The sequence below is a fragment of the Oncorhynchus mykiss genome, chromosome 13 (genome assembly GCF_013265735.2).
Source record: "Oncorhynchus mykiss isolate Arlee chromosome 13, USDA_OmykA_1.1, whole genome shotgun sequence".
NCBI classification, from domain to species: domain Eukaryota; kingdom Metazoa; phylum Chordata; class Actinopteri; order Salmoniformes; family Salmonidae; genus Oncorhynchus; species Oncorhynchus mykiss.
Window position 1 is genome coordinate 51,127,467 of NC_048577.1, and position 22,744 is coordinate 51,150,210.

The 22,744-nt window shown below is 45.7% G+C and overlaps 1 protein-coding gene across 1 annotated transcript in view; it reads right to left on the bottom strand.

Moving 5' to 3' along the window:
• Nucleotides 1–22,744, bottom strand: part of LOC110485210 (adhesion G protein-coupled receptor L1) — a 219,579-nt gene that overhangs the window by 116,848 nt on the left and 79,987 nt on the right. The window contains exon 2 of the mRNA XM_036941434.1: nucleotides 8,565–8,714. Within this exon, the coding sequence (XP_036797329.1) occupies nucleotides 8,565–8,688 (124 nt within the window). The 5' untranslated portion in view covers nucleotides 8,689–8,714. The remainder of the gene's footprint in view (nucleotides 1–8,564; nucleotides 8,715–22,744) is intronic.

Here is a 22,744-nt window from a genome sequence, read left to right on the forward strand (position 1 = left end):
ACATGTGTTAACATTGCCAAAGCAAGTGAGGGAGATAATATACAAAAGTGAAATAAACAATCAAAATTAACAGTAAACATTACACATACAGAAGTTTCAAAACAATACAGACATTACAAATGTCATATTATATATATATATATATATATACTGTATATACAGTGTTGTAACAATGTACAAATGGTTAAAGTACACAAGGGCATAAATATGGGTTGTATTTACAATGCTGTTTGTTCTTCACTGGTTGCCCTTTTCTTGTGGCAACAGGTCACACATCTTGCTGCTGTGATGGCACACTGTGGAATTTCACCCAGTAGATATGGGAGTTTATCAAAATTGGATTTGTTTTCGAATTCTTTGTGGATGTGTAATCTGAGGGAAATATGTCTCTCTAATATGGTCATACATTGGGCAGGAGGTTAGGAAGTGCAGCTCAGTATCCACCTCATTTTGAGCCTGTCTTCTCTTGAGAGCCATGTCTGCCTACGGCGGCATCTCTCTCTCTCTCTCTCTCTCTCTCTCAATTAAATTCATTTTCAATTCAAGGGGCTTTATTGGCATGGGAAACACATGTTAACATTGCCAAAGCAAGTGAAGTAGATAATATACAAAAGTGAAATAAACAATAAAAATGAACAGTAAGCATTACACTCACAGAAGCGTATATACAGTTGAAGTCGGAAGTTTACATACACTTAGATTGGAGTCATTAAGTCTCATTTTTCAACCACTCCACAAATGTCTTGTTAACAAACTATAGTTTTGGCAAGTTGGTTAGGACATCTACTTTGTGCATGGCACAAGTAATTTTCCCAACAGTTGTAAACAGACAGATTATTTAACTTAGAATTCACTGCATCACAATTCCAGTGGGTCAGAAGTTTACATACACTAAGTTGGCTGTGCCTTTAAGCAGCTTGGAAAATTCCAGAAAATGATGTCATGGCTTCTGATAGGCTAATTGACATCATTTAACTCAATTGGAGGTGTACCTGTGGATGTATTTCAAGGCCTACCTTCAAACTCAATGGCTCTTTGCTTGAAATCATGGGAAAATCATAAGAAATCAGCCAAGACCGCATAAAAAAATTTGTAGACCTCCACAAGTCTGGTTCATCCTTGGGAGCAATTTCCGAATTCCTGAAGGTACCAAAGGACCTTGTGAAGATGCTGGAGGACACAGGTACAAAAGAATCAACAGTAAAACAAGTCCTATAACGACATAACCTGAAAGCCACTCAGCAAGGAAGAAGCCACTGCTCCAAATCCACCACAAAAAAGCCAGACTACGGTTTGCAACTGCACATGGGGACAAAGATCATACTTTTTGGAGAAATGTCCTCTGTTCTGATGAAACAAAAATTGAACTGTTTGGTCAGAATGCCCACGTTATGATTGGAGGAAAAAGGGGGATGCTTGCAAGACGAAGAACACCATCCCAACCGTGAAGCACAGGGGTGGCAGCATCATGTTGTGGGGGTGCTTTGCTGCAGGAGGGACTGGTGCACTTCACAAAATAGATGGCAGCATGAGATAGGAAAATTATGTGGATATATTGAAGCAACATCTCAAGACATCAGTCAGGAAGTTAAAGCTTGGTCGCAAATGGGTCTTCCAAATGGACAATGACCCCAAGCATACTTCCAACGTTGTGGCAAAATGGCTTAAGGACAACAAAGTCAAGGTATTGGAGTGGCCATCACAAAGCCCTGACCTCAATCCCATAGAAAATTTGTGGGCAGAACTGAAAAAGCGTGTGTGAGCAAGGAGGCCAACAAACCTGACTCAGTTACACCAGCTCTGTCAGGAGGAATGGGCCAAAATTATTGTGGAACGCTTGTGGAAGGCTACCAGAAATGTTTGACCCAAGCTAAACAATTTAAAGGCAATGCTACCAAATACTAATTGAGTGTATATAAACTTCTGACCCACTGAGTGTAACGGTTTTCTTTATGTGAAGGAGAGTCGGACCAAAATGCGGCGTGTCTATTGCAATCCATGTTTAATGAATTAACACACTAAACACAAACACTACCAAAACAATAAACTTAACAAAACCCGAAACAGCCTATACTTGTGTCTCCTAACACAGAACAATGACGTCAGGACACAAAGGACAATCACCCACGACAAACTCAAAGAATATGGCTGCCTAAATATGGTTCCCAATCAGAGACAACGATAAACACCTGCCTCTGATTGAGAACCACTTCAGACAGCCATAGACTTAGCTAGAACACCCCACTAGCTACAATCCCCATACATACACACCACATACACAAACCCATGCCACACCCTGGCCTGACCAAATAAATAAAGATAAACACAAAATACTTTGACCAGGGTGTGACAGAACCCCCCCCCTAAGGTGCGGACTCCCGAACGCACCTCAAAACAATAGGGAGGGTCCGGGTGGGCGTCTGTCCATGGTGGCGGCTCCGGCGCGGGACGTGGACCCCACTCAATCAATGTCTTAGTCCCTTCTCCTCGCGTCCCTGGATAGTCCACCCTCGCCGCCGACCATGGCCTAGTAGTCCTCACCCAGAACCCCACTGGACTGAGGAGCAGATCGGGACTGAGGGGCAGCTCGGGACTGAGGCAGCTCGGGACTGAGGGGAAGCTCAGGAGTGAGAGGAAGCTCAGGAGTGAGAGGAAGCTCAGGAGTGAGAGGAAGCTCAGGCAGGTTGACGAATCTACCATATCCTGGCTGGCTGGCGGTTTCGGCAGATCCTGGCTGACTGGCAGATCCTGGTCGACTGGCAGATCTGGAAGAGTCTGGTCGACTGGCAGATCTGGAAGAGTCTGGTCGACTGGCAGATCTGGAAGAGTCTGGTCGACTGGCAGATCTGGAAGAGTCTGGTCGACTGGCAGATCTGGGAGAGTCTGGTCGACTGGCAGATCTGGGAGAGTCTGGTCGACTGGCAGATCTGGGAGAGTCTGGTCGACTGGCAGATCTGGGAGAGTCTGGTCGACTGGCAGATCTGGGAGAGTCTGGTCGACTGGCAGATCTGGGAGAGTCTGGTCGACTGGCAGATCTGGAAGAGTCTGGTCGACTGGCAGATCTGGGAGAGTCTGGTCGACTGGCAGATCTGGGAGAGTCTGGTCGACTGGCAGATCTGGGAGAGTCTGGTCGACTGGCAGATCTGGGAGAGTCTGGTCGACTGGCAGATCTGGGAGAGTCTGGTCGACTGGCAGCTCTGGCTGCTCCATGCTGACTGGCTGCTCCATGATGACTGGCAGCTCTGGCTGCTCCATGCTAACTGGCTGCTCCATGCTGACTGGCAGCTCTGGCTGCTCCATGCTGACTGGCTGCTCCATGCTGACTGGCAGCTCTGGCTGCTCCATGCTGACTGGCTGGTCCATGCTGACTGGCAGCTCTGGCTGCTCCATGCTGACTGGCTGCTCTGGCTGCTCCATGCTGACTGGCTGCTCCATGCTGACTGGCTGCTCCATGCTGACTGGCGGCCCTGGCTGCTCCATGCTGACTGGCGGCCCTGGCTGCTCCATGCTGACTGGCGGCCCTGGCTGCTCCATGCTAACTGGCGGCCCTGGCTGCTCCATGCTAACTGGCAGCTCTGGCGGCTCCTTGCAGACTGGCAGCTCTGGCGGCTCCTTGCAGACTGGCAGCTTTGGCGGCATCCTGCAGACAGGCAGCTCTGGCAGCTCCTTGCAGACTGGCAGCTCCTTGCAGACTGGCAGCTCTATGCTAACTGGCAGCTCTATGCTAACTGGCAGCTCTATGCTAACTGGCAGCTCTATGCTAACTGGCAGCTCTTTGCAAACTGGCAGCTCTTTGCAAACTGGCAGTTCTGAACAGGCGGGAGACTCCGGCAGCGCTGTAGAGAAGGAAGGCTCTAACAGCGCTAAACAGGCGGGAGACTCCGACAGCGCTGGAGAGGAGGAGGGCTCCGACAGCGCTGAACAGGCGAGGCGCACTGTAGGCCTGATGCGTGGTGCTGGCACTGGTGGTACTGGGCCGAGGACACGCACAGGAAGCCTGGTGCGGGGAGCTGCTACCGGAGGGCTGGGGTGTGGAGGTGGCACAGGATGGGTTAGACCGTGAAGGCGTACTGGAGATCTTGAGAGCGGTGCTGGCACAGGACGTGCAAGGCTAGGGAGGTGCACAGGAGGCCTGGTACGTGAGACTGGCACCATCTTCACCAGCCGACTAACACGCACCTCAGGACGAGTATGGAGCGCTGACCCAGGTGCCATCAAATCCCCGACACGCTCCGTCGGGCGAATTCCATGTTTGAAACACCAACACAGCAACTCCCTCATTTCTCTCTCCTCCAATTTCCCCATTAACTCCTTCACAGTCTCTGTTTCGCTCACCTCCAACACCGGCTCTGGTCTCCTCCTTGGCTCCTCACGATAAACAGGGAGAGTTGGCTCAGGTCTGGCTCCTGACTCTGCCACACTCTCCCTGAGCCCCCCCCCAAGAAATTTTTGGGGCTGACTATGGGGCCTCCGTCCGCGCCGCCTTGCTTGCTTCGCAAACTCCATTCTCCTATATCCTTCCGCGCACTGCTCCATCGAATCCCAGGCGGGCTCCGGCACTCTCCCTGGGTCAACCGCCCACCTGTCTATCTCCTCCCAAGAAGTATAGTCCATACTGTACTCCACTTTGGGCTGTTCTTGCCTGTTGACACGCTGCTTGGTCCCTTTGTGGTGGGTGATTCTGTAACGGTTTTCTTTATGTGAAGGAGAGTCGGACCAAAATGCGGCGTGTCTATTGCAATCCATGTTTAATGAATTAACACACTAAACACAAACACTACCAAAACAATAAACTTAACAAAACCCGAAACAGCCTATACTTGTGTCTCCTAACACAGAACAATGACGTCAGGACACAAAGGACAATCACCCACGACAAACTCAAAGAATATGGCTGCCTAAATATGGTTCCCAATCAGAGACAACGATAAACACCTGCCTCTGATTGAGAACCACTTCAGACAGCCATAGACTTAGCTAGAACACCCCACTAGCTACAATCCCCATACATACACACCACATACACAAACCCATGCCACACCCTGGCCTGACCAAATAAATAAAGATAAACACAAAATACTTTGACCAGGGTGTGACACTGAGAATGTGATGAAAGAAATAAAAGCTGAAATAAATAGTTCTCTCAACTATTATTCTGACACTTCACATTCTTAAAATAAAGTGGTGATCCTAACTGACCTGAGACAGGGAATTTATACTAGGATTAAATGTCAGGAATTGTGAAAAACTGAGTTTAAATGTATTCTGGCTAAGGTGTATGTAAACTTCCAACTTCAACTCTACACAGTGTTGGAACTATGTACAAATGGTTAAAGTACAAAAGGGAAAATAAATAAGCATAAATATGGGTTGTATTTACAATGGTGTTTGTTCTTCACTGGTTGACCTTTTCTTGTGGTGATGGCACACTGTGGTATTTCACCAAGTAGATATGGGAGTTTATCAAAATTGGGTTTGTTTTCAAATTCTTTGTGGATCTGTGTAATCTGAGGGAAATATATTCTCTTGAGAGGCAGGTCTGCCTATGTCGGCCTTTCTCAATAGCAAGGCTATGCTCACTGAGTCTGTACATAGTCAAAGCTTTCCTTAAGTTTGGGTCAGTCACAGTGGTCAGGTATTCTGCCACTGTGTACTCTCTGTTTAGGGCCAAATAGCATTCTAGTTTGCTCTGTTTTTTGTTAATTCTTTCCAATGTGTCAAGTAATTATCTTTTTGTTTTCTCATGATTTGGTTGGGCCTAATTGTGTTGCTGTCCTGGGACTCTGTGGGGTGTGTTTGAGTCTGTAAGCAGAGCCCTGGGTTCATCTCTCTGTAGGTGATGGCTTTGTCTTCAGGCTAGGGTCCTTTTCTCAGAATTTCCGCCTGACTGACATGCCCAAAGTAAACTGCCTGTAACTCAGGCCCAGAAGCCAGGATATGCATATAATTGATAACATTGGATAGTAAACACATTGACGTTTGTAGAAATGTTAAAATGTTAACTAATGTATGAGACTATAAAACAATTGACATGGTAGGAGAATATACAAAGAAAAACCAACCAGAGTTATTATAATTTTTTGATCCCAGGCTCTTATAATGGAAAGCTTTGGGTCCTATGCAATTCCAGCTCCCAGATTGCAATTCCTATGGCCTCCACTAGATGTCAATAGTCCTTGTTCAATGTTTCAGGCTTGTTTCTTCCAAAACATGGAAGAATTTTGGTACTGAGAGTCACAGTTTTAAATCAGTCTGTGGGCGTGCGATGAAGAGGACACGCACTTCCTAATTTTACTTTTCTATTGAACATACTTCTTTCCGTATGAAATATTATAGTTTATTTACATTTGAAGGTACCTGAGGATTAAATAGAAACATAGTTTGACTTGTTTGAACAAAGTTTAGTGGTAGCTCTTTGGATTCCTTTGTCTGCATGTTGAACAAGTGGATTACTGAAATCGATGGCGCCAACTAAACAGACTTTTTGGGATATAAAGAAAGATTTTTTCAAACAAAACGACCATGTTGTAGAATGTTGTAGCTGGGACCCTTTGGATTGCAAACAGAGGAAGAATTTCAAAAAGTAAGCGATTATTTAATCGCTATTTGTGATTTTATGAATCCTGTGCTGGTTGAAAAATATGTTGATGTGAGGCGCTGTCCTCAAACAATTGCATGGTATACTTTCGCTGTAAAGCCTATTGTAAATCAGAAAATGCAGTTAGATTAACAAGAATTTCAGCTTTTAACCAATATAAGATACTTGTATGTTCATAGATGTTTAATATTACGATTATTTATTTGAATTGCGCGCCCTCCAATTTCACCGGATGTTGTTGACAGGACGCCTAGCCTTAAGAAGGAAGGTTTGGGAATTGTTTCCTTTTAGGTGGTTGTAGAATTTAATGGCTCTTTTCTGGATTTCTCTCTCTTTCTCTCCATGTCTTCATCCCTCCTTCTCTTCCCTACTCATCTCTGAATCTTACAGTGCCTAAAATTAACCTTTTATTTTTTTTCTCTCATTTTCTTTCTTCCTCCACCATATTCCTTCCTCCCTCTCTGATCTCAGTGTCCTAACTGAGAGCACACAGCAGATGGTGTGCTGCTGTCCGTGTGGAAGGGTACTAACAGGACACCCCACAACACCTCCCCTTCCCTTTAGCTCTACCTCCCCCCTGCCTCCCACATCTTCCCAGCCACACACACACACCCTGCAGCACCACTGTGGCCCAACCAGGTCACCTGCTGCTGGGGTTAAACCAACTGGCACCCACCCACCCACATGCAGGAGGTGTGGACACACACACACACATGCAGGTGGTGCGGGGACACACACACACACACATGCAGGTGGTGCGGGGACACATACACACACACACACATGCATGCGGTGCGGACACACACACACACACATGCAGGTGGTGCGGGGACACACACACACACACATGCAGGTGGTGCGGGGACACACACACACACATGCAGGTGGTGCGGGGACACACACACACACACATGCAGGAGGTGCGGGGACACACACACACATGCAGGTGGTGCGGGGACACACACACACACATGCAGGTGGTGCGGGGACACACACACACACATGCAGGTGGTGCGGACACACACACACACACACATGCAGGCGGTGCGGACACACACACACACATGCAGGTGGTGCGGGGACACATACACACACACACACATGCATGCGGTGCGGGGACACATACACACACACACATGCAGGTGGTGCGGGGACACACACACACACACATATCTAGGCGGTGCGGGGACACACACACACACACATGCAGGCGGTGCGGACACACACACACACACATGCAGGTGGTGCGGGGACACACACACTCTCATGGCACATTGTGAGAGGTTCCACATATGGCACCATTACATGCAGGGATCCCCCTCACACACCATGACCAACCATCATGGACATTCATCTGGCCTTCATGGCCAAGTACACCCGGCACTGCCAGAACAGGACTGGCCACTCCTCAGAGCCTGGTTCCTCTTCCTAGGTTCCTTCCTTTCTAGGGAGTTTTTCCTAGCCATCCTGCTTCTACATCTGCATTGCTTGCTGTTTGGGATTTTAGGGTGGGTTTCTGTATAGCACTTTGTGACATCTGCTTGTAAAAATGTCTTTATAAAATACATTTGATTGATTGATTGATCACACACTGAGACAACAACTACCTGTATGGAAACACACACACGACACTCCCACCTACAAGCTGCTTCATAAAACCTTCTTCATCCATGACCTCTGGCTTATTCAGCAAGCCAGTACCTTTTAACCTTCCTTCACATAGAGTCACCTTGTTATTCATATTCAATTATTATTAAAAGTAACAATTTGTCCACACGCACACACTCACACACACACACATGCACGCACACACACACACACACACACGCACGCACACACACATACACACGCACACACACACACATACACACACACACACACACACACACACACACACACACACACACACACACTGTAAACCCATTGGCACATTGACAGGATTGGGAGGATGCAGTGCAGTACCAACCTTGAGCAGAGGGGGCGATGAGCAGGGAGGTGACAGCACAGGTACACAGCAGCCAGAGTGACAGCGCCATGCTGGAGGGCGGGGTTAGGGGGAATCTGGGTGTGGTCAGCAGGCACAGGGTCATGGAGAGAGCTCCTCCCACTAAGACCTCTATATAAGGTGATCCGACAGAGGGAGAGGAGGAGAGAGAGACAGAGAGAGAGAGAGAGAGGAAGGTTAGTCAAACGAACAACCATTACATTCTGATTAGTGATTTTCCTTTGAGTCACAGTTTCATGCAATCTGCTGAAAGAGAAGTACTGTTGTTAGGGAGTCATTTCATTTACACAGTAAGGTAGATGCTTCCAGTTTTCCTAATCAGAAATGTGTGTGTAGCAGTACTGTGAAAACAAGGGAAACAATGCTATGGTGGGTTCAGTTGAATTCCAGCCGCTGTAGTTTTTAGTTGTAGTTGTAATCACACTGCAGAGATCTGTGTTGCAAGAACCAAAGGAGAGGAGGGGAGGGGAGGAGAAAGAAGAGGGAAGGGGAGGGGAGATGAGAGGAGAGGAGGGAAAAGAAGAGGGAAGGGGAGGGGAGATGAGAGGAGACGAGGGGAAAGAATAGGGAAGGGAGGGGAGATGAGAGGAGAGGAGAGGAGATGAGATGAGATGAGAGGAGAGGAGAGACGAGACGAGACGGAAGGGGAGAGGAGAGGAGACGGAAGGGGAGAGGAGAGGAGAGGAGAGGAGAGGAGAGGAGAGGAGAGGAGAGGAGAGGAGAGGAGAGGAGAGGAGAGGAGAGGAGAGGAGAGGGAAGGGGAGGGGAGATGAGAGGAGGGGAAAGAAGAGGGAAGGGAGGGGAGATGAGAGGAGAGGAGAGGAGGGGAAACAAAGAGGCAAGGAGAGATGAGATGAGATGAGATGAGATGAGAGGAGAGGAGAGGAGAGGAGAGGAGAGGAGAGGAGAGGAGAGGAGAGGAGAGGAGAGGAGAGGAAAGAAGAGGGAAGGGGAGGCGAGATGAGAGGAGGGGAAAGAAGAGGGAAGGGAGGGGAGATGAGAGGAGAGGAGGGGAAAGAAGAGGCAAGGAGAGATGAGATGAGATGAGATGAGATGAGATGAGAGGAGAGGAGAGGAGAGGAGAGGAGAGGAGAGGAGAGGAGAGGAGAGGAGAGGATGGGGGAAAGAAGAGGGAAGGAGAGAAGAGGATGGGGGAAAGAAGAGGGAAGGAGAGAAGAGGATGGGGGATAGAAGAGGGAAGGAGAGGAGAGGGTGGGGGAAAGAAGAGGGAAGGAGAGAAGAGGATGGGGGAAAGAAGAGGGAAGGAGAGAAGAGGATGGGGGAAAGAAGAGGGAAGGAGAGAAGAGGATGGGGGAAAGAAGAGGGAAGGAGAGAAGAGGATGGGGGAAAGAAGAGGGAAGGAGAGGAGAGGATGGGGGAAAGAAGAGGGAAGGAGAGAAGAGGATGGGGGAAAGAAGAGGGAAGGAGAGGAGAGGATGGGGGAAAGAAGAGGGAAGGGGAGAGAGGAGGGGAGGGGAGAGAGGAGGGGAGGGGAGAGGGAAGGGGAGTGGAGGGGAGGCTCTCACTGTGGTGACCAGGTAGAATGATTGTGCTACATGGATCTGAAGGGTAGCCATTTTGAGCACACTGGCATGGCAACAGCTGTTCTGCTCCACCAACCAGAGCCAGCTTATCACTCCACAGTGTCGGGATCTTTGATCGGATGAGACACAATATGTATGGGTGTGACTCTTAAGGGTGCCATGTAAATACAAATTGTGTGTGTGTGTGTGTGTGTGTGTGTGTGTGTGTGTGTGTGTGTGTGTGTGGAGACGGTGTGGACAGCGATGACTCAGTCAGTAGTGCCGTAGGGCTCACATCTCATTTGCTTAATGAAATAAGTCACAATCTGTAAGTTTTTCTCTCATTTGTTGGTAGACTCTGCTACCTCCAGGGCTGAGAGGGAAGGGATGGAGACACACTGTATTATTAGAGCTAATACCACTCCTGCTGAGCCCGCTGATGGAACAGACCGATTGTGCTGTGTGTGTGTGTGTGTGTGTGTGTGTGTGTGTGTGTGTGTGTGTGTGTGTGTGTGTGTGTGTGTGTACAGGCAACTGAGAGGATTTACTTTGATCCCTTAACCCTCTACTCCTCGATTGATCTTCCCAGAAGTGAAATATAGATTGCAGAAAAAGACAACAGCATCAGTACACACACATCTACAGGAATACACACAGAAGTGTACACACACAGTGCCCTGTGCTGCTCTCATGACTGCATACTCTCTCCTGTGTGGACAGTCAAGATTGGCAGGTCAAGAGTGACTGGCTGACTGCCCCCACCCCACCACCCCCCCACATCATCAGTGATTCTGCTCTCCCTCCATCCCTCCACCCCTCCAGCCCATCCCCTCCCTCTGACCTTCTCTGATATTTACCCTCCTCTCCAGTGGCACAGCCGACCCAACACAGCCACCAACCTGTGTCTGTGTGTGTGTGTGTGTGTGTGTGTGTGTGTGTGTGTGTGTGTGTGTGTGTGTGTGTGTGTGTGTGTGTGTGTGTGTGTGTGTGTGAGTGTGTGTGTGTGTGTGTGTGTGTGTGTGTGTGTGTGTGTGTGTGTGTGTGTGAGTGTGTGTGTGTGTGTGTGTGCGTCTGTCTGTGCATGACCCACTGTACGTGGGAGAGAGAACGAAAGAGAGAAAAGAACACTGAGCACAGGGCATGACAGAGGCTGTCTTCTAACCCCCCCCCCCTCGGATGCACACTCATTCTTTACAGAACAGCTGAGAGAACACACACAGAACTATTCCTGAGCCTTGAGTCGGCCCTTTCCCTCCCTCCCTCCCTCCCTCCCTCCCTCCCTCCCTCCCTCCCTCCCTCCCTCCCTCCCTCCCTCCCTCCCTCCCTCCCTCCCTCCCTCTCTTGCTCTCTCTGTCCCTCCCTCCCTCTCTCCATCTCTCTCCATATTAATAGTGGTCCAGAACCTGGTCCCCTCCTGTGTGGAGGCCTTTTCTATGTCCTGCTGCCTTTTGTAGTTGGTAATAAGAAAAATCTGTCTTTCAACCAATCTCTTTTGATCCTGACTCCCACTGCACTCTCCACAATAGCTCTCCTGTGGTCCCTACCCATAAGGTGAAAGAGATGGAGGGAAAGAGAAACAGAGATGGAAAGAGAGAGATAGAGACAGGAGCAACAGACCAATAGACCCCCCGTCCAGACCAGCAAGACACTCTCCCAGATCTGCGGGACCCCCCCCCCCCCCCCCCGGACCTAAACATAGAGGACCCACGCCAAGAGGACTTACATCCAGACCACAGCACCATCAGCCACATCCACACCCTCACCCCAATCAATCAACAACCCCCCAAGTCAACCATGGCCACACCCCATTTAGGCCTCCTCAGATCATACCTATGCCCCTCCTGCCCACCCCATGCACCCCACCCCCGCAAAGAGGGCCTCAACATGGAAGTCACACATACGCCCAGGCAGTGAGCAGGCAAACAGGCCCAACCCCCACTCTTACACTAGCCCAAGCCAATGGCATGTACCAGATGCTCAGCAGGCTCTGCTCACACTTACTGGCCTGAGGCCAAACCACACGACCAACAACATTGGACACTTTATGGAACACAAAGCCTTCACTATATCATCCTGGAATAAGCAAGGCCTGAGGTCATCTGCCTTTGGCCTAAAGAGCAGGAACCTGGACTTCACCAAAGAAATCGGTAATACAGACATTGTCATCCTGCAAGAAACCTGGTATAGAGGAGACGGACCCACTGGTTGCCCTCTAGGTTACAGAGAGCTGGTAGTCCCATCGACCAAACTATCAGGTGTGAAACAGGGAAGGGATCTTAACAGAGAAAAAGTTCCTCCTGTGTGCTACCTATATTCCCCCACTAGAATCCCCATACTTTAATGAAGACAGCTTCTTCATCCTGGAGGGGGAAATCAATCATTTCCAGGCCCAGGGACATGTACTAGTCTGTGGCGACCTAAATGCCAGAACAGGACAAGAACCTGACACCCTCAGCACACAGGGGGACAAACACCTGCCTGCAGGTGACAGCATTCCCTCCCCCATATGCCCCCCTAGGCACAACTATGACAACATAACCAACAAAAAAGGGTCACAACTAGAGGTCGGCCGATTAGGATTTTTCAATTCCGATACCGATACCGATTATTGGAGGACCAAATACTGATTAATCGGCTGATTTTTTAAAATGTATTTGTAATAATGACAATTACAGCAATACTGAATGTACACTTATTTTAACTTAATATAATACATCAATAAAATCAATTTAGCCTCAAATAAATAATGAAACATGTTCAATTTGGTTTAAATAATGCAAAAACAAAGTGTTGGAGAAGGAAGTAAAAGTGCAATATGTGCCATGTAAGAAAGCTAACGTTTCAGTTCCTTGCTCAGAACATGACAACATATGAAAGCTGGTGGTTCCTTTTAACATGAGTCTTCAATATTCCCAGGTAAGAAGTTTTAGGTTGTAGTTATTATAGGAATTATAGGACTATTTCTCTCTATACCATTTGTATTTCATTAATCTTTGACTATTGGATGTTCTTATAGGCACATTGCCAGTGTGACAGTATAGCTTCCGTCCCTCTCCTCGCTCCTACCTGGGCTCGAACCAGGAACACATCGACAACAACCACCCTCGAAGCAGCATTACCCATCGCTCCACAAAATCCTCAGCCCTTGCAGAGCAAGGGGAACACCCACTCCAAGTCTCAGAGCGAGTGACGTTTGAAACGCTATTAGCGCACACCCCGCTAACTAGCTAGGATTTCACATCGGTTAATTTAGCTAAATATGCAGGTTTAAAAATATATACTTCTGTGTATTGATTTTAAGACAGGCATTGATGTTTATGGTTAGGTACACATTGGAGCAACGACAGTTCTTTTTCGCGAATACGCACTGCATCGATTATATGCAAAGCAGGACACGCTCGATAAACTAGTAATATCATCAACCATGTGTAGTTAACTAACGATTATGATTGATTGATTGATTCTTTTTATAAGATAAGTTTAATCCTAGCTATCAACTTACCTTGGCTTACTGCATTCGCGTAACAGGCAGGCTCCTCGTGGAGTGCAATGTAATCAGGTGGTTAGAGCGTTGGACTAGTTAACTGTAAGGTTGCAAGATTGAATCCCTGAGCTGACAAGATAAAAATCTGTCATTCTGCCCCTGAACAAGGCACTTAACCCACCGTTCCTAGGCCATCATTGAAAATAAGAATGTGTTCTTAACTGACTTGCCTAGTTAAATAAAGATTAAATAAAGGTGTAAAAAATATATATATATTTTTTAATAAAAAAACAACAACAAATCGGCCAAATCGGTGTCCACAAATACAGATTTCGATTGTTATGAAAACTTGAAATCGGCCCTAATTAATCGGCCATTCCGATTAATCGGTCGACCTCTAGTCACAACTCCTCCAGCTCTTTCACGCTGGGTATGTACATGGTCAATGGTAGGCTTCGAGGGGACTCCTATGGTAGGTACACCTATAACTCATCTCTTGGCAGTAGTACTGTAGACTACTTTATCACTGACCTCAACCCAGAGTCTCTCAGAGCGTTCACAGTCAGTCCACTGACACCCCTATCAGACCACAGCAAAATCACAGTCTACTTGAACAGAGCAATACTCAATCATGAGGCATCAAAGCCAAAGGAACTGAGTAACATTAAGAAATGCTATAGATGGAAGGAATGCAGTTTGGAAACCTACCAAAAAATAATTAGGCAACAACAAATTCAATCCATTTTAGACAATTTCCTGGGTAAAACGTTCCACTGTAATAGTGAAGGTGATAACTTGGCAGTAGAAAATCTTAACAGTATATTTGACCTCTCAGCTTCCCTATCAAATCTAAAAATCTCAAATAGAAAACAGAAGAAGATGAACAACAATGACAAATCGTTTGATTAAGAATGCAAAAATCTAAGAAAGAAATTGAAAAACCTGTCCAACCAAAAACATAGAGACCTGGAAAACCAGAGTATACACCTTCACTATGGTGAATCAATAAAACAATTCAGAAATACACTACGGAAAAAGAAGGAACAGCAATTCAGAAATCAGCTCAATGTAATTGAATAATCCATAGACTCTAACCACTTCTGGGAAAATTGGAAAACACTAAACAAACAACAACACAAAGAATTATCTATCCAAAATGGAGATGTATGGGTAAACCACTTCTCCAATGTTTTTGGCTCTATAACAAAGAACACAGAACAAAAACATATACATGATCAAATACAAATCTTAGAATCAACTATTGAAGACTACCAGAACCCACTGGATTCTCCAATTACCTTGAATGAGCTACAGGACAAAATAAAAACCCTCTAACCCAAAAAGGCATGTGGTGTTGATGGTATCCTCAATGAAATGATCAAATATACAGATAACAAATTCCAATTGGCTATACTAAAACTCTTTAACATCATCCTTAGCTCTGGCATCTTCCCCAATATTTGGAAACAAGGACTGATCACCCCAATCCACAAAAATGGACACAAATTTGACCCCAATAACTACCGTGGGATATGCGTCAACAGCAACCAACAGCAAAATCCTCTGCATTATCATTAACAGCAGACTCGTACATTTCCTCAGTGAAAACAATGAACTGAGCAAATGTCAAATTGTCTTTCTACCAAATTACCGTACAACAGACCATGTATTCACCCTGTACACCCTAATTGACAAACAAACAAACCAAAACAAAGGCAAAGTCTTCTAATGCTTTGTTCATTTCAAAAAAGCCTTCGACTCAATTTGGCATGAGGGTCTGCTATACAAATTGATGGAAAGTGGTGTTGGGTGTAAAACATTCTAAAATTCTAATATCCATATACACAAACAACAAGTGTGTGGTTAAAATAGGCAAAAAACAGACACATTTCTTCCCACAGGGCTGTGGGGTGAGACAGGGATGCACCTTAAGCCCCACTCTCTTCAACATATATATCAACGAATTGGCGCGGCCACTAGAAAAGTCTGCAGCACCCGGCCTCACCCTACTAGAATCTGAAGTCAAATGTCTACTGTTTGCTGATGATCTGGTACTTCTGTCACCAACCAAGGAGGGCCTACAGCAGCACCTAGATATTCTGCAAAGATTCTGCCAGACCTGGGCCCTGACAGTAAATCTCAGTAAGACCAAAATAATGGTGTTCCAAAAAAGGTCCAGTCACCAGGACCACAAATACAAATTCCATCTAGACACCGTTGCCCTAGAGCACACAAAAAACTATACATACCTTGGTCTAAACATCAGCGCCACAGGTAACTTCCACAAAGCTGTGAACGATCTGATAGACAAGGCAAGAAGGGCATTCTATGCCATCAAAAGGAACATAAAATGAAACATACCAATTATGATCTGGCAAAAAAATACTTGAATCAGTCATAGAACCCATTCCCTTTATGGTTGCGAGGTTTGGAGTCATCTCACCAACCAAGACTTCACAAAATGGGACCAACCCAAATTCAGACTCTGCATGCAGAATTCTGCTAAAAATATCCTTTGTGTACAACATAGAAAACCAAATAATGCATGCAGAGCAGAATTAGGCCAATACCCACCAATTATCAGAATCCAGAAAAGAGCCGTTAAATTCTACACCCACCTAAAAGGAAGCGATTCCCAAACCTTCCATAACAGTCACCTACAGAGAGCTTAACCTGGAGAAGAGTCCCCTAAGCAAGCCAGTCCTGGGGCTCTTTTCACAAACAGACCCCACAGAGCCCCAGGACAGCAACACAATTAGACCCAACCAAATCACGAGAAAACAAAAAGATAATTACTTGACACATTGGAACGAATTAACAAAAAAACAGAGCAAACTAGAATGCTATTTGGCCCTAAATAGAGAGTACACAGTGGCAGAATACCTGACCACTGTGACTGACCCAAACTTAAGGAAAGCGTTGAGTATGTACAGACTCAGTGAGCATAGCCTTGCTATTGAGAAAGGCCGCCATAGGCAGACATGGCTCTCAAGAGAAGACAGGCTATGTGCACACTGCCCACAAAATGAGGTGGAAACTGAGCTGCCCTTCCTAACCTCCTGCCCAATGTATGACCATATTAGAGAGACATATTTCCCTCAGATTACACAGACCCACAAAGAATTTGAAAACAAACCAAATTTTAATAAACTCCCATATCTACTGGGTGAAATTCCACAGTTTGCCATCACAGCAGCAAGATTTGTGACCACAAGAAAAGGGCAACCAGTGAAGAACAAACACCATTGTAAATACAACCCATATTTCTGCTTATTTATTTTTCCTTGTGTACTTTAACCATTTGTACATCGTTACAACACTGTATATATACATAATATGACATTTGTAATGTCTTCATTCTTTTGAAACTTCTGTACGTGTAATGTTTACTGTTAATTTTTATTGTTTATTTCACTTTTGTATATTATCTACCTCACTTGTTTTGGCAATGTTAACACGTTTCCCATGCCAATAAAGCCCTTTGAATTGAATTGAATAGAGACAAGAGAGATGGAGGAAGAGAGAGACAGAGAGAGAGGAAAACATGGGAAAGACTAGAGAAAGGAGGAGAGAAGAAGAGGGTGAAGTGAGGTAAGAAAAACACCATGGTGATGAGAGGAACAGAGATTTCGAGAAAAAGAAAGAATAAGAAAAGAGGGGGATGAAAGGAGGAGGGGAGGTAAGTAGAGGGTGGGTGATGGCGATGGGGGAATCTGTGGGTGAGAGAGAGAGAGAGAGAGAGAGAGAGAGAGAGAGGGTGGGTTGGGGGAGTTAGTCTTGGCAGTCTTCCTCTCCCCACTCTAAGGATGTAGACACCTGGGGCCATAGACTGACCTTTTGCTCCGTTCATATCCACTATTGTCATCACTGTTAAGCTTCCAATGGAGAAGAAGGGTGTAATATCTCTGAGTACACTGGAGACACTGGGAGAATGGTGCTCTGATTTAACTGGTCTGGGGGAGGGATGGAAGGGAGAGGGACAGAGAGGAAGGGGAGGGAAGCAGGATGGAGAGAAGGGAGGGAGGAGGGATGGACAGATACAGACAGATGGACAGACCACTAAGAAGAGGAACTGTGAGTCTGACTATTTTGAACAAAGCCTCTCTCACTCTCTCGTCTTGTATCTAATACAACCTCTCGCTCTCTCTCTTTTTCTATCTTTCTCTCATCTTGTATCTAATACAACCTCTCTCTCTCATCTTGTATCTAATACAACCTCTTTCTCTCTCTCTCTCTCTCATCTTGTGTCTAATACAACCTCACTCTCTCTCTCTTTTTATATCTTTCTCTCATCTTGTATCCAATACAACCCCTCTCTCTCATATTGTATCTAATACGACCTCTCTCTCTCTCTCTCTCGCTCTCTCTCTCTCTCTCTCGCTCAATTTCAATTCAATTCAATTCAAAGGGCTTTATTGGCATGGGAAACATATGTTAACATTGCCAAAGCAAGTGAAGTAGATAATATACAAAAGTGAAATAAACAATAAAAAATAACAGTAAACATTACACTCGCAGAAGTTCCAAAAGAATAAAGACATTACATATGTCATATTATGTATATATATAGTGTTGGAACGATGTACAAATGGTTAAAGTACAAAAGGGAAAATAAATAAGCACAAAAATGGGTTGTATTTACAATGGTGTTTGTTCTTCACTGGTTGACATTTTCTTGTGGCAACAGGTCATAAATCTTGCTGCTGTGATGGCACACTGTGGTACTTCACCCATTAGATATGGAAGTTTATCAAAATTGGGTTTGTTTTCAAATTCTTTGTGGATCTGTGTAATCTGAGGGAAATATGTGTCTCTAATATGGTCATACATTGGGCAGGAGGTTAGGAAGTGCAGCTCAGTTTCCACCTCATTTTGTGGGCAGTGTGCACATAGCCTGTCTTCTCTTGAGTCTTCTCTGAGAATTTAACGTCTCTTTTCTGGATTTTGATAATTAGCGGGTATTAGCTAACCCTCATAGATATTATCCTGACCAACTTGCCCTTCAAATACACCTCTGCTGTTTTCAATCAGGATCTCAACGATCACTGCCTCATTGCCTGCATCAGCTATGGGTCCGCGGTCAAACGACCACCCCTCATCACTGTCAAACGCTCCCTAAAACACTTCTGCGAGCAGGCCTTTCTAATTGACCTGGCCCAGGTATCCTGGAAGGATATTGACCTCATCCCGTCAGTCGAAGATGCCTGGTCGTTCTTTAAAAGTGATTTCCTCACCATCTTAAATAAGCATGCCACTTTCAAAAAATGTAGAACTAAGAACAGATACAGCCCTTGTTTCACCCCAGACTTGACTGCCCTCGACCAGCACAAAAACATCCTGTGGCGGTTGCAATAGCATCGAATAGTCTCCGTGATATGCAACTGTTCAGGGAAGTCAGGAACCAATACACGCAGTCAGTCAGGAAAGCAAAGGCTAGCTTTTTCAAACAGAAATTTGCATCCTGTAGCTCTATCTCTAAAAAGTTTTGGGACACTGTAAAGTCCATGGAGAACAAGAGCATCTCCTCCCAGCTGCCCACTGCACTGAGGCTAGGCAACACGGTCACCACCAAAAAATCCATGATCATCGGAAATGTCAATACGCATATCTCTACGGCTGGCCATGCTTTCCTCCTGGCTACCCCAACCCCGGCCAACAGCTCCGCACCCCTCGCAGCTACTTACCCGAGCCTCCCCAGCTTCTCCTTCACCCAAATCCAGATAGCAGATGTTCTGAAAGAGCTGCAAAACCTGGACCCGTACAAATCAGCTGGGCTAGACCATCTGGACCCTCTCTTTCTAAAATTATCCGCCGCCATTGTTGCAACCCCTTTTACCAGTCTGTTCAACCTCTCTTTCATTTTGTCCGAGATCCCTAAAGATTGGAAAGCTGCCGCGGTCATCACACTCTTTAAAGGGGGAGACACTCTAGACCCAAACTGTTAGAGACCTATATCCATCCTGCCCTGCCTTTCTAAAGTCTTTGAAAGCCAAGTGAATAAACAGATCACTGACCGTTTGGAATCCCACCGTACCTTCTCCACTGTGCAATCCGGTTTCAGAGCTGGTCACGGGTGCACCTCAGCCATGCTCAAGGTACTAAACGATATCATAACAGCCATCGATAAAAGCTACCATGGCTTATTTATTGCCTTAACTCCCTTATTTGACCTAATTTGCACTCACTGTATATAGACTTTGTTAGATTTTTTCTAATGTATTATTGACTGTATGTTTTGTTCATTCCATGTGTAACACTGTGTTGTTGTATGTGTCGAACTGCTATGCTTTATCTTGGCCAGGTCGCAGTTGCAAATGAGAACACGTTCTCAACTAGCTTACCTGGTTAAATAAAGGTGAAATAAATACATTTAAAAAAAGACAGTACTGTGCAGCCGTCTTCATCGACCTGGCCAAGGCTTTCGACTCTGTCAATCACCGTAATCTTATTGGCAGACTCAATAGCCTTGGTTTCTCAAATGACTGCCTCGCCTGGTTCACCAACTGCTTCTCAGATAGAGTTCAGTGTGTCAAATCGGAAGGCCTGTTGTCCGGACCTTTGGCAGTCTCTATGGGGGTACCACAGGGTTCAATTCCCCCGCCGACTCTATTCTCTGTATATATCAACGATGTCGCTCTTGCTGCGGGTGATTCCTTGATCCAACTCTACGCAGACGACACCATTCTGTATACATCTGGCCCTTTTTTGGACACTGTGTTAACTAACCTCCAAACGAGCTTCAATGCCATACAACACTCCATCCGTGGCCTCCAACTGCTCTTAAATGCTAGCAAAACCAAATGCATGCTTTTCAACCGTTCACTGCCCGCACCTTCCCGCCAGACTAGCATCACTACTCTGGACGGTTCTGACCTAGAATACGTGGACAACTACAAATACCTAGGTGTCTGGCTAGACTGTAAACTCTCCTTCCAGACTCATATCAAACATCTCCAATCCAAAATCAAATCTAGAATCAGCTTTCTATTTCGCAACAAAGCCTCCTTCACTCACGCCGCCAAACTTACCCTAGTAAAACTGACTATCCTACCGATCCTCGACTTCGGCGATGTCATCTACAAAATAGCTTCCAAGACTCTACTCAGCAAATTGGATGCAGTCTATCACAGTGCCATCCGTTTTGTTACCAAAGAGCCTTATACCACCCACCACTGCGACCTGTATGCTCTAGTCGGCTGGCCCTCGCTACATATTCGTCGCCAGACCCACTGGCTCCAGGTCATCTACAAGTCTATGCTAGGTAAAGCTCCGCCTTATCTCAGCTCACTGGTCACCATAGCAGCACCCACCCGTAGCACGCGCTCCAGCAGGTATATCTCACTGGTCACCCCCAAAGCCTATCCTTCTTTGGCCGCCTTTCCTTCCAGTTCTCTGCTGCCAATGACTGGAACGAATTGCGAAAATCGCTGAAGTTGGAGACTTACATTTACCTCACTAACTTTAAACATCAGCTATCTGAGCAGCTAACCGATCACTGCAGCTGTCCATCTGTAAATAGCCCACCCAATCTACCTACCTCATCCCCATATACTTTTTTATTTACTTTGCTGCTCTTTTGCACATCAATATCACTTCTTACAAACCATCACCTGCTCATCATCATCTGCTCATCTATCACTCCAGTGTTAATCTGCTAAATTGTAATTACTTTGCTACTATGGCCTATTTATTGCCATAACCCCTCATGCCATTTGCACACACTGTATGTAGACTTTATTTTTGTTTCAATTGTGTTGACTGTACGCTTGTTAATTCCATGTAACTCTGTGTTGTTGTTTCTGTCGCACTGCTTTACTTTACCTTGGCCAGGTTGCAGTTGTAAATGAGAACTTGTTCTCAACTGGCCTGCCTGGTTAAATAAAGGTGAAATACATATATATATTTTTTAAATGCATTATTTGGTGTTCTACGTCATACACAGAGGATATTTTTTGCAGAATCTCAATTTGGTGTTTGTCCCATTTTGTGAAATTTTGGTTGGTGAGCGGTCCCCAGACCTCACAACCATAAAGGGCAATGGGTTCTATAACTGATTCAAGTATTTTTTGCCAGACCCTAATTGGTATGTCGAATTTTATGTTCCTTTTGATGGCATCACCCTTCTTGCCTTGTCTCTCAGATCTCTCTCTCTCATCTTGTATCTAATACAACCCTTCTGTCTCTCTCTCTCCCGCTCTCTTTCTCATCTTGTATCTAAAACACGCCCCCTCTCTCTCTCTCTCCCTCTCTCTCTCTCTCATCTTGTATCTATTACAACCTCTCTCTCTCTCTCTCTCATCTTGTATCTGAAACAACCCCTCATTCTCTCTCTCGCTCATCTTGTATCTAATACAAACCCTTCAGTCTCTCTCTCATCCTGTATCTAATACAACCTCTCCCTCTCTCTTTCTCTCTCATCTTGTATCTAATACAACCCATCTCTCTCTCTCTCATCTTGTATCTAATACAACCCCAACCCCCCCCTCTCTCTCTCATCTTGTATCTAATACAACCCCTCTGTCTCTCTCTCTCTCTCATCTTGTATCTAATACAACCCCTCTGTCTCTCGCTCATCTTGTATCTAATACAACCCCTCTGTCTCTCTCTCATCTTGTATCTAATACAGCCCCTCTGTCTCTCTCTCATCTTGTATCTAATACAACCTCTCTCTCTATCTCTCTTTCTTTCTCTCTCTCTCTCTCTCTCTCTCTCTCATCTTGTATCTAATACAACCCCTCTGTCTCTCTCTCATCTTGTATCTAATACAACCCCTCTGTCTCTTTCTCTCTCATCTTGTATCTAATACAACCTCTCTCTCTATCTCTCTTTCTTTCTCTCTCTCTCATCTTGTATCTAATACAACCCCTCTGTCTCTCTCTCATCTTGTATCTAATACAACTCCTCTGTCTCAGGCTCATCTTGTATCTAATACAACCCTTCTGTCTCTCTCTCATCTTGTATCTAATACAACCCCTCTGTCTCTCGCTCATCTTGTATCTAATACAACCCCTCTGTCTCTCTCTCATCTTGTATCTAATACAACCCATCTGTCTCTCTCTCATCTTGTATCTAATACAACCCCTCTGTCTCTCTCTCATCTTGTATCTAATACAACTCCTCTGTCTCAGGCTCAT